The sequence below is a fragment of the Callithrix jacchus genome, chromosome 4 (genome assembly GCF_049354715.1).
Source record: "Callithrix jacchus isolate 240 chromosome 4, calJac240_pri, whole genome shotgun sequence".
NCBI lineage: Eukaryota > Metazoa > Chordata > Mammalia > Primates > Cebidae > Callithrix > Callithrix jacchus.
This window is the reverse complement of record NC_133505.1, coordinates 75,517,092-75,529,301: the sequence shown is the minus strand read 5'-3', so window position 1 is coordinate 75,529,301 and position 12,210 is coordinate 75,517,092. Positions and strand designations below refer to the sequence as shown.

Here is a 12,210-nt window from a genome sequence, read left to right as displayed (position 1 = left end):
ACACCCGAAACCAGAACACCTTGCCTCCTAGAAAGGACCAAAACTCCTCACCAGCAAGGGAACAAAGCTAGACAAAGAATGACTGTAACAAAATGACGGAATTAGACTTCAGAAGGCGGATAATGAGAAACTTTTGTGAGCTAAAAGAACATGTTTTAAATCAATGCAAAGAAACTAAGAACCTTGAAAAAAGATTTGAAAAAAGATTCGAGGAAATGATAACAAGAATGGATAACTTAGAGAGGAATATGAATGAATTAAAGGAGCTGAAAAACACAATACGAGAACTTCGCGAAGCCTGCAAAAGTTTCAACTGCCTATTTGACCAAGCAGAAGAAAGAATATCAGAAGTCGAAGATATGAAATAAAATGAGAAACCAAGATCAGAGAAAAAAGCATAAAAAGGAATGAACAAAGTCTCCAAGATATGTGGCACTATGCGAAAAGACCTAACCTACGTTTGATAGGCGTACCAGAACGTGACGAAGAGAATGAATCCAAGCTGGAAAATACTCTTCAGAACATTATCCAGGAAAATTTCCCCCACCTAGCAAGACAGGCCAACACTCAAATGCAGGAAATACAGAGAACACCACAAAGACATTCCGCAAAAAGAGCAACCCCAAGGCACATAATCGTCAGATTCAACAAGGTTGAAATAAAGGAGAAAATACTAAGGGCAGCCAGAGAGAAAGGTCGGGTCAGCCACAAAGGGAAGCTCATCAGACTCATAGCAGATCTCTCGGCAGAAACTCTACAAGCCAGAAGAGAGTGGGGGCCAATATTCAACATCCTTAAAGAAAAGAACTTTCAACCCAGAATTTCATATCCAGCCAAACTGAGCTTCAGAAGTGAAGGAAAAATAAAATCCTTTGCGAACAAGCAAGTACTCAGAGATTTTGTCACCACCAGGCCTGCTTTACAAGAGCTCCTGAAAGACGCACTACACATAGAAAGGAACAACCAGTACCAGCCATTCCAAAATCACACTAAATGCTAAAGAGCATCAACATAATGAAGAATCTACAACAACTAATGAGCAAAACAGCCAGCTAGCATCAAAATGGCAGTATCAAATTCACACATAACAATATTAACCCTAAATGTAAATGGACTAAATGCACCAATCAAAAGACACAGACTGGCAAATTGGATAAAAATCCAAAACCCATCAGTGTGCTGTATCCAGGAAACCCATCTCACATGCAAGGATACACAAAGCCTCAAAATAAAGGGATGGAGGAAGATTTACCAAGCACATGGAGAGCAAAAAAAAGCAGGAGTTGCAATTCTCATCTCTGATAAAATAGACTTTAAAGCAACAAAGATCAAAAGAGACAAAGAAGGCCATTACATAATGGTAAAAGGATCGACACAACAAGAAGAGCTAACGACCCTAAACATATATGGACCCAATACAGGAGCACCCAGATACATAAGGCAAGTTCTTAAAGACTTACAAAGAGACTTAGACTCCCACACAATAATAATGGGAGACTTTAACACTCCACTGTCAGTATTAAGACAGATCAACCAGACAGAAAATCAACAAGGATATCCAGGGCTTGAACTCAGACCTGGAGCAAGCTAACCTGATAGACATTTACAGAACTCTCCACCCCAAATCCACAGAATATACATTCTTCTCAGCACCACATCACACCTACTCTAAAATTGACCACACGATTGACAGTAAAGCACTCCTCAGCAAATGCAAAACAACTGAAATCATCACAAACAGTCTCTCAGACCACAGTGCAATCAAGTTAGAACTCAGAATTCAGAAACCAACCCAGAACCACACAGCTTCATGGAAACTGAACAACTGGCTCTTGAATGTTGACTGGATCAACAATGAAATGAAGGCAGAAATAAAGAAGTTCTTCGAAACCAATGAGAACAAAGACACGACATGCCAGAATCTCTGGGACACATTTAAAGCAGTCTCTAGAGAAAAGTATATAGCAATAAGTGCCCATATGAGAAGAATGGAGAGATCCAAAATTGACACCCTATCGTCAAAATTGAAAGAGCTAGAGGAGCAAGATCAAAACAACTCAAAACCCAGCAGAAGACAAGAAATAATTAAGATCAGAGCTGAACTGAAGGAGCTTGAGACACGAAAAATCCTCCAAAAAATCAATAAATCCAAGAGCTGGTTTTTTGAAAAGATCAACAAAATATACAGACCACTAGCCAGACTGATTAAAAAGAAAAGAGAGAACAACCAAATAGATGCAATAAAAAATAATAAAGGAGAAATCACCACAGATTCCACAGAAATTCAAACCATCATCAGAGAATATTACAAACAACTCTATGCACATAAACGAGTAAACCTGGAAGAAATGGATAAATTCCTGGACTCCTGTGTCCTCCCAAGCCTAAACCAGGAGGAAGCTGAAACTATGAATAGACCAACAACAAGGGCAGAAGTCGAGGCAGCAATTAAGAGCCTACCACACAAAAAAAGCCCAGGTCCAGACGGGTTCACAGCCGAATTCTACCAGACACACAAAGAGGAGCTGGTACCATTCCTTCTGAAACTATTCCAAATAATCCAAAAAGAAGGAATCCTTCCCAAATCATTCTATGAGACCAATATCATCCTGACACCAAAACCCGGCAGAGACCCAACAAGAAAAGAAAACTTCAGGCCAATATCCATGATGAACATAGATGCAAAAATCTTATAAAATATTGGCAAGCCAACTGCAACAGCAAATCAAAAAACTTATTCATCATGATCAAGTAGGATTCATCCTGGGGATGCAGGGCTGGTTCAACATACGCAAGTCTATAAACGTAATTCACCACATTAACAGAACCAAAAACAAAAACCACATGATTATTTCAATTGATGAAGAGAAGGCATTTGACAAATTCAACAGCCCTTTATGCTAAAAACCCTCAATAAACTCGGTATCGATGGAACGTATCTCAAAGTAATAAAAGCTATTTATGACAAACCAACAGCCAATATCATACTGAATGGGCAAAAACTGGAAGCATTCCCTTTGAAATCCGGCACTAGACAAGGATGCCCTCTTTCACCACTCCTATTCAATATAGTACTGGAAGTTCTAGCCAGAGCAATCAGGCAAGAAAAAAAATAAAGGGTATTCAAATAGAAAAGGTGGAAGCCAAATTGTCTCTATTTGCAGACGACATGATAGTATACCTAGAAGACCCCATCGCCTCAGCCCAAAACCTCCCGAAACTGATAACCAACTTCAGCAAAGTCTCAGGATATAAAATCAATGTGCAAAAATCACAAGCCTTCCTCTACACCAATAACAGACTTAAAGAGAGCCAAATCAAGAACGAACTGCCATTCACAATTGCTACAAAAAGAATAAAATACCAAGGAATACAACTCACAAGGAACGTAAGGGACCTCTTCAAGGAAAACTACAAACCACTGCTCAACGAAATCAGAGAGGACACAAACAGATGGAGAAACATTCCATGTTCATGGTTAGGAAGAATTAATATCGTAAAAATGGCTATACTGCCCAAAGTAATTTACAGAATCAATGCTATCCCCATCAAGCTACCATTGACTTTCTTCACAGAACTGGAAAAAACTACCATGAACTTCATATGGAACCAAAAGAGAGCCCACATAGCCAAGTCAATTCTAAGCAAAAAGAACACAGCGGGGGGCATCACACTACTGGATTTCAAACTATACTACAAGGCTACAGTAATCATAACAGCATGGTACTGGTACCAAAACAGAGATATAGACCAATGGAACAGAACAGAGGCATTGGAGGCAACACAACATATCTACAACCATACAATCTTTGATAAACCTGACAAAAACAAGCAATGGGGAAAGGATTCCCTGTTCAACAAATGGTGTTGGGAAAACTGGCTAGGCATGTGCAGAAAGCAGAAACTGGACCCCTTCCTGACACCTTACACTAAAATTAACTCCAGATGGATTAAAGACTTAAACATAAGACCTGGCACCATAAAAACCCTAGAGGAAAATCTAGGCAAAACCATCCAAGACATAGGAGTAGGCAAGGACTTCATGACCAAAACACCAAAAGCATTGGCAACAAAGGCCAAAATAGACAAATGGGACCTAATCAAACTCCACAGCTTCTGCACAGCAAAAGAAACAGTCACAAGAGTGAATCGGCAACCAACAGAATGGGAAAAAATTTTTGCAGTTTACCCATCTGACAAAGGGCTGATATCCAGAATTTACAAAGAACTAAAGCAGATTTACAGGAAAAAAACAAACAAGCCCATTCAAAATTGGGCAAAGGATATGAACAGACACTTTACAAAAGAAGACATATATGAGGCCAATAATCATATGAAAAAATTCTCATCGTCACTGGTCATCAGAGAGATGCAAATCAAAACCACATTGAGATACCATCTCACGCCAGTTAGAACGGCGATCATTAAAAAATCTGGAGACAACAGATGCTGGAGAGGATGTGGAGAAAAAGGAACACTTTTACACTGTTGGTGGGAGTGTAAATTAGTTCAACCATTGTGGAAGACGGTGTGGCGATTCCTCAAGGCCTTAGAAATAGAAATTCCATTTGACCCAGCAATCCCATTACTGGGTATATATCCAAAAGACTATAAATCGTTCTACTATAAGGACACATGTACACGAATGTTCATTGCAGCACTGTTTACAATAGCAAAGACCTGGAATCAACCAAAATGCCCATTGATGATAGACTGGATTGGGAAAATGTGGCACATATACACTATGGAATATTATGCAGCAATCAGAAATGATGAGTTTGTGTCATTTGTAGGGACATGGATGAATCTGGAGAACATCATTCTCAGCAAACTGACACAAGAACAGAAAACGAAACACCGCATATTCTCACTCATAGGCGGGTGATGAAAAATGAGAACACATGGACACAGGGAGGGGAGTACTAAACACTGGGGTCTATTGGGGGGAAAAGGGGAGGGCCAGCGGGAGGGGAGGTGGGGAGGGATAGCCTGGGGAGAAATGCCAAATGTGGGTGAAGGGGAGAAAGGAAGCAAAACACACTGCCATGTGTGTACCTATGAAACTGTCTTGCATGTTCTGCACATGTACCCCCAAACCTAAAATTCAATAAAAAATTAAAAAAAAAAAAAAAAAGAAATAAAATTGATCTGAGAAAATAATTACTTGAATATAGTTCATTGTTTTCCTTATATATGGTGGAATAAAAGTATATAATTTAAACTGTACATCTTATCTTATGCAAAATATATCATTTTCACAACAAAATACATACCCTCTCTGAAACAAATCCACATTGTAGAACTTGTTTAGCTCCACAGAGAATTCTACCATTGCTTGAACTTCAGTCATTTTTAATTTATACCAAGAAGACTATTCTGATAACAGCACCTTTGTTAAGGAAAGGAAATAAAATCATGAGAAGCATAACAAAAATGGCACTTTATAAAAATACTATTATTTAAGCATATTTTAGAATATAATACATAGGCAGAAAATAAAAACAAATTATTTTAGTGTACTTAACAACCTAACCCAACAAAATAGCACCAGAATATATACTAAGTTGTGCTAGTCTCTATAATTTACGATTGTCTAATCAGAATGCTTTTTCTAAGATTTGTTTCCCTTGATGACATTGATATAATAAATTATACAACTTATTAATAATAGAAACTCAACTTTATCTCTTGTAGATAGTAACTTTTTTTAAATTAAGATATCTAAGTATTTTCCTCTTGTGCTACATTGCACATAAAAGTAACTCGAGAGTCAAAAAAGAATTAACACTCTTCAATCCCCAGTTAAGCCCATAAAAGGTTTTTCTTTAAGTGAAGAAAAAATTCTTAAATCGCTTTTCACTTTTAAATTTAAAAAGATAAAGATATTTTTTCCTTTATTATGAAAGCCTATTTAATTGCAAAGAGGTTAAAAAAAAAAAAAAGACAAGCACAAATAGAAAACATTCACAATTCCATCCACTGAAATATCTACTTTGATATGTTCTTCATGTGCATACATTTGTACAACTTTTTAATAGTGGGGTCAAACCATAAGTACCTTATAACATCTCCTTATTTCACTTATTCAATGAACATATATATCAGTAAATGTAGTTTTACATTTTAATTTTTATTTATTTATTTTTTTGAGACAGAGTCTCGCTGTCACACAGGCTGGAGAGCACTGGCAGGATCTCGGCTCACTGCAACCTCTGCCTCCTGAGTTTAAGCCATTCTCCTGCCTCAGTCTTCCGAGTAGCTGGGACTACAGACATGTGTCACCACATTCAGCTAATTTTTGTGTTTTTAGTAGAGTTCAAGACAAGCCCTTGCCATGTTGGCCAGGCTGGTCTTGAACTCCTGGCCTCAAATCTCCTCACCTCAGTTTCCCTAAGGGCTGGGATTACATGAGCCACTGCGCCCAGCCATTAATTGTTAACTATTACACTGTGAACATGTAATTTAAACAATCCCCTATTGTTGCATGATTTCAGTAGTTTCCATTTTTTCACTATTTAAAAACAAAATTATAACAATCAACCCTAACAACAGTATATATTTTAAAAATAACTTCTTGGACTACTGAGTAAGATAAGCGTAAAAAGCAACTTAGAGGAAGAAAATGTTGGAAGACAACTCTTCACAAACGTCTCATGTTTCTGTACATCTCACAACCAGACATACAGACAGCCTTTGTTCCAAACTATTTTTTCAAAGATGTTTATATATTGAACAATCTTAGAAAGTCAGCTAGTGTCTTATACTAGAAAAAAGAGCAGATTTACTGTTCTGTATAATACAGCTAAAGCTTCCCTGTGGGGAAAAACTCAGGCAGGTTTATTGTCCATTATAGAAGATTCAGGTTCCCCTAATTTTCAGGATTCTCCTGTAACATAACCTACTCACATGCAGGTGTCACCCGGTACTCTAGCTAGTGCTATAAGCATAAACCATCCTTGACCTTGATCCATGAATCTCATGTCCTGCCAATATCCATGCCACTGTAGCAGATTAACTTGTTAACTTGCAAGTGGGGTAAAATCTCAGACCCTTCCCAATTCTCGAATCAGTTCTTCATAGAAATTTGGCAAATATTCTAATCTATTAAGAATTAAGTGCAAAAAAAGTTATATTCTTACCTCTGCTGATCAAAGCCTCATTTTTAACATTATTAAATAACCAATCTTGTACTTCCAGTTACTGATTCCTGTTGTTAAAAATACACTGTTCCCCCTAGGAGAAAAAACAATAAAGTATCAAAAAAAAATAGTAGACACAAAAAAGTCTATCTTAAGGAAATTTATGTTTTGTTACTTACTATTTTCAACTTATATAAAAGATATATGTCCTTCAAAGGCTTATGAATAAGTTTTAGAGATTTATTTTCATTCACAATTTCACTGAGATCAACATTAACTATTATATCTCTATTAAGGATTCACTTACATATGATTCAAAGTTCAGTAACAGAGTACTTTCTCAGTTGAGTAGGAACCCTCATGAATACCCAAACATTATAAGGTCATTAATTTTTAAGAGGTGGAACTCACCATTTTAAAATAACTCCTTGAGTAGGTAATTTCTGAAATTTCATATATATGTACATATATATGCATATATGTATGTATGTATGGAGAACTATTTAAAATATTTTAACACAATGACTGCTTCAATGTGCTATGGATGACTTTTCTCACATTTCAAATACTACTTAAATTTTTTAAAAATCTATTATTCATCCTTGGTATACTTATTTTAGGTACTAAAAATGTTGAAATGAAGACTATGTTCACTCTTTGACACAGAGTTTTTCTTCTCTCCATTATAAAGATATAGACTTTACCAGCTCCCATAACTGCCATTTTAAACCTTAATAATCACATCAAAAGATTTTATGGTAACTATTTCTAAGATCAAACAAAGCTATCTTTATATAAGATATTCCCCATTTTGTGGAAATAACATATTATCTAAGACAGCTTCTTCTGTACATATATTCTTGTGTGCAGGGTTTAGATTACGCACTGCTTTTGATTCTAAGTAAAGTTTGACCAAGTTTCTATGCTTTAACTTACTCAGATATAAAATGGGTATTTGTTCATTCAAACATTTACTAAACACCTACTACAGGCTACGAATTGCAGTAAGTAGGAGGTATAGCTCAGGAAGAGGTATGCTGTGTGTGTGTGTGTGTGTGTGTGTGTGTTATATTTTAGGCATTATGCTATTCATAGATAGATAGATAGATAGATAGATAGATAGATGTATGAATAGCATAATGCTTAAAATATAGGCTTGGGATTTGGGTCCGCATAGCACCCATACCATCTAAGTCAATCAACTGGCCTTTTCCTTAATATGGAAATTAGTATCAAAATTAAAATACAGCTATAACAAAATTCTAAAACATGTAGTACTAGCCTTAGTAATGAGGTAGCAGGCAACAGGAAAACATCCTACTATGATACTAGTAACCACTGTTATGTGGAAATAAAACAATTGATTAAACTGTTGCCTACAATAATCTGCAAAACTAATGCCCATAAAAAGCCCATAGCCCCAGAAAAAGCAGGTGAAAAATGCCACAATACTGGGTGTTGGTGGTTCTTTACTGTGTTTACTCAAGCAAGAACTGGATAGTTTGTAAGCAAAGATGGAAGGAAATAAGACAGCTTAAATGTGGGGCCTTGCAGCCAATACCCCACATCAGGTTTTGTGCCTTGCTCAAAGAAATTCTTGACAAAACAAAGGGATCCAGCTCTGCAGTTAAGATTGGATTAAGGATGCTGCCATTCCACCAATGCTTGTTGTTGCGAATAGTTTTAAGATAGAGACCGTTATAATGAGGGATGAGGATGTGCTTCATTAAAACGAGGCCATCAAAAGATCCTGGGTGCATAGACAGAAATAAGTAAGGCAGATGTAAGAATCACATCCAGAAAACAACTTTGGTGTAGTTACTGGCACAGAGAATTGAATGGAGACAAACATATAAGAATCCTATTAGGTTTCTGACAGACTAGTATTTGTCAAATAAATTATAAGCTAGGGTGCAAAAGCCTTTGACTGTGTAACCTGCAAGCTGGCAAACCTGCAGTCGCAGGAAACAGGCTATGAAAACTGCATAAAGTGGGCACACTTTCAACACCAACTTCAGATGTGGCCATAGAGATTAATGTAAGGAAGAAACACCCAGATAGCAAAGACAGGGATCTTAATGCAATGAATACTGGCATTCATTCTTACCAAAAAGCAGAACTAAGGAGTGAGTAACTCTACAGTGAAGGTATGAGATCTTCATCGTTCTCATGAAGAGTGTTTCTTATTGTTTATTTTCCCCAATGGGAGATTTTATTACTATTTTCCTGTTTCTGATCCACCATAATATGTTGGGTATGTGTGGGGGCGATGGAGGAGGAGTAGATAACTGTGATTTCTTTATAGGTCACCGGACTTGCAGATCTGAAAGTACTGTGCACCTCAGTGAACTTGGATTAATGTAATTTGGGTTGTCTCCCTTGAGAAAGAAATGTAGGAATATTATCAATCAGTAAGACGAAGGCCAAAGTGGCAAACTGTGGTAGACTGCTTATCACATCTGTTTTCCCTTCTTAGCCACCAGCCTGAGACTATATTTTCCAACCTCCCTTGATGCCAAGTGACCCTATCCATAGAATGTAAACTGAAGCGAAACATGTAATATCTGCCTCACTTGTTTAAAAGGAAATTCTTTGCTCTGGACTTCATCTGCTTCCCTTTTTCCTACAAGCTGGAATACCATCTTGACAGTATTCCTAGTTTTGATCACATAGATTAGGACCAAGTCCTCAAGAATGTTAAAGCTAAGATGGACAAATGCTGGATTACTGAATATCTTCCTTACCTAGACTGCTCAGACTTTGATGTCTCTTAACTCTTTGTTACAGCAGCTATACTTACTCTATACCCTAACTAATATATTCCCCCTCTTCAGGCTACTTTCACCAAAAAAGCAGCTTTTGTCTCTCTCCTTTATTCCAAACCCTCTGTGGCTTCCAATCTTAATTGTCTTAAAATGGCTTATAAAATTACATGATATAATCTGAATGTTCTCTGACTTCATCTGCTACAATTCTGCTCACTCCCATCATACTTATTTTCTTGTTACTCATTGAACACATGAAATATATTCCTGCCTCAGGGCCTCTGTGCTTGTTTCCTGGAACACTCTTCTCTCCAGATACCCACATGACTTACTCCTTCACTTCCCTCTGGTCTTGACTCAAATACCAGCTTCCCAATTAGGTCTCTTCTGGTTGCACTATCAAAAATATTAATTCTCCATTCCTGGCATACCATATCTCTTTAGTCCTTTATTTTTTCCTCAGCACTTATCTCTACCTAACATCCTTACATACTAAATATTTTACATATTAGTCTTTAATATTTCTCCCTCACTAAAATGAAAATTCCATGAAGGCAGAACATTCTGACTACTCTGTTCACTGCTGAAATCCCATCACCTGGCACACAGTACTCAATATTTAAGGAACAATAAATTAGTATTAAAGATTCCATAAATAGTAACTATTATTACTTGTCTCCTATTGAAACTCAACCAACTTGGAGAATGGAATTACTACACTGATATACTAAAAACAGAAATATGCGTGAACAAATTTTGGTGATAAAATTCCTTTATTAGTATAAGTTCAAGGCCTGTTTGCAGTTTCTTCCACCTACTCTTGTATCCTGCTGTGCTTTTTGTTCTATTGTTGCTGCCTAATTTTCCTTTAATCCTCCCTTTTGTATTGATTAGTCCCTAAATAGAAACATACATATACAGATATATACATAATGATGCTGATAAATCTGTTTCTCATCACCTCCCTTCTGCCTAAAAGAAGGAATATTTTTAGTTTTATGGTAGAAGGGAAGAAAATTTCAGAGGACTGTTGGAGTCTAAGGGGAGTATGTCTCATCCTCTTCTTGTAAACTACCTGTTTTCCAACTATAGGGAACAATGGCTATTTAGCTCCAGTCAGTCCTTGCTGGCCTAACACTATTAGGGTCTTCTAAATTTTCAAGAGGTAGTTGGAAGTCTTTTTTGTCCCTAAAGGTAAAATCTCCTTAATTTTAGATGCCACCAACTAGTTAAAAAACAAAACAAACTGTGTACTTCAAACAAAATTTAACAACAGAGCAAATTCATTCTGTGGGCTAACAGTGCAAAATCTCTGGCTTACACAGATTCTAAATGCCACTCATGAACCAAAAAAAAAGGTTTCTAGAAGTTGCAGAAAGAGCTTTTATCCTTTTACCTAGACGATGCATGGCAGATTCTCCATTGTAAGGTACTCTGTACCTACCAGAAGCTAAGAGTTTCATGACCCTCCTGTGCAGTCTGCTGGTTGATTTGGAACCTTTTACCTTTAACCTATGCCTTTGAAACCATTGGAATCAGCTGAGTTACCTGTGATTGTTCATTCTGTTCTACTGGCCCTCGCAAAGTGGCATAAAACTGAAATCATTTGGAGGTTCATTCAAATAGGGCTCCTTACAGGGTCATAACCTAGGTCACTGAGAGAATCCAGTCAAGTAAACTACAAATGCCAATCCAAAAATGCTAGAAGGGGGACCCCAAACAGGAAATGACTCTGAAACTAAATGAGAAACTTATGTGAAAAGCCCTTATAGACAAGAAAGGATTTGATTTCTCTGTCCTTCAAATCTGATGCAGTGAACAATCTGACAACTACCTCATTAATACCTTGGGAAAAGTAAGCTTACTCTCAAAGAAATAAACTCACTGACTAATCTGAAACTACTATCTATAATATCTGAAACTATAATCACTGACTATTCTTGGTCCTCTAGAGCTGCTCTGTCCAACATGGTGGCCATTGCAACATGTGTCCATTGAACAAGTGAAATGTGACTACTGTGACTGAAAAACTGAATTTTTAATTTTATTTAATTTTAAATTAATTTAAATTTAAATCCAAACACAGAAGCAGTGTAAAATATTTTTCCATTAAACATAGCTTTACCGTTTTAATGGAATTACATTTTACCTTAATTGTTAAAAATGTAGAACACTAAGAAAAAAGTAGTGTGGGCCAAGCGCTGTGTCTCACACCTATAATCCCAGCACTTTGGGATGCTGAGACGGGCAGACTGCTTGAGCCTAGGAGTTTGAGACCAGCCTATGCAACACAGCAAAACCCTGTG

General features: G+C 37.0%; 1 protein-coding gene across 13 annotated transcripts in view; it reads right to left on the bottom strand.

The window, feature by feature from the left end:
* Positions 1-12,210, bottom strand: part of FAM135A (family with sequence similarity 135 member A) — a 144,035-nt gene that overhangs the window by 124,083 nt on the left and 7,742 nt on the right. For all 13 annotated transcript variants that reach the window (XM_008994639.5, XM_035296043.3, XM_008994644.5 and 10 more), the window contains exons 2-3: positions 7,140-7,233; positions 5,274-5,389 (exon numbers count right to left, since the gene is read on the bottom strand). In XM_008994639.5, coding sequence (XP_008992887.2) covers positions 5,274-5,350 — 77 coding nt within the window. In that variant the 5' untranslated portion in view covers positions 5,351-5,389; positions 7,140-7,233. The remainder of the gene's footprint in view (positions 1-5,273; positions 5,390-7,139; positions 7,234-12,210) is intronic.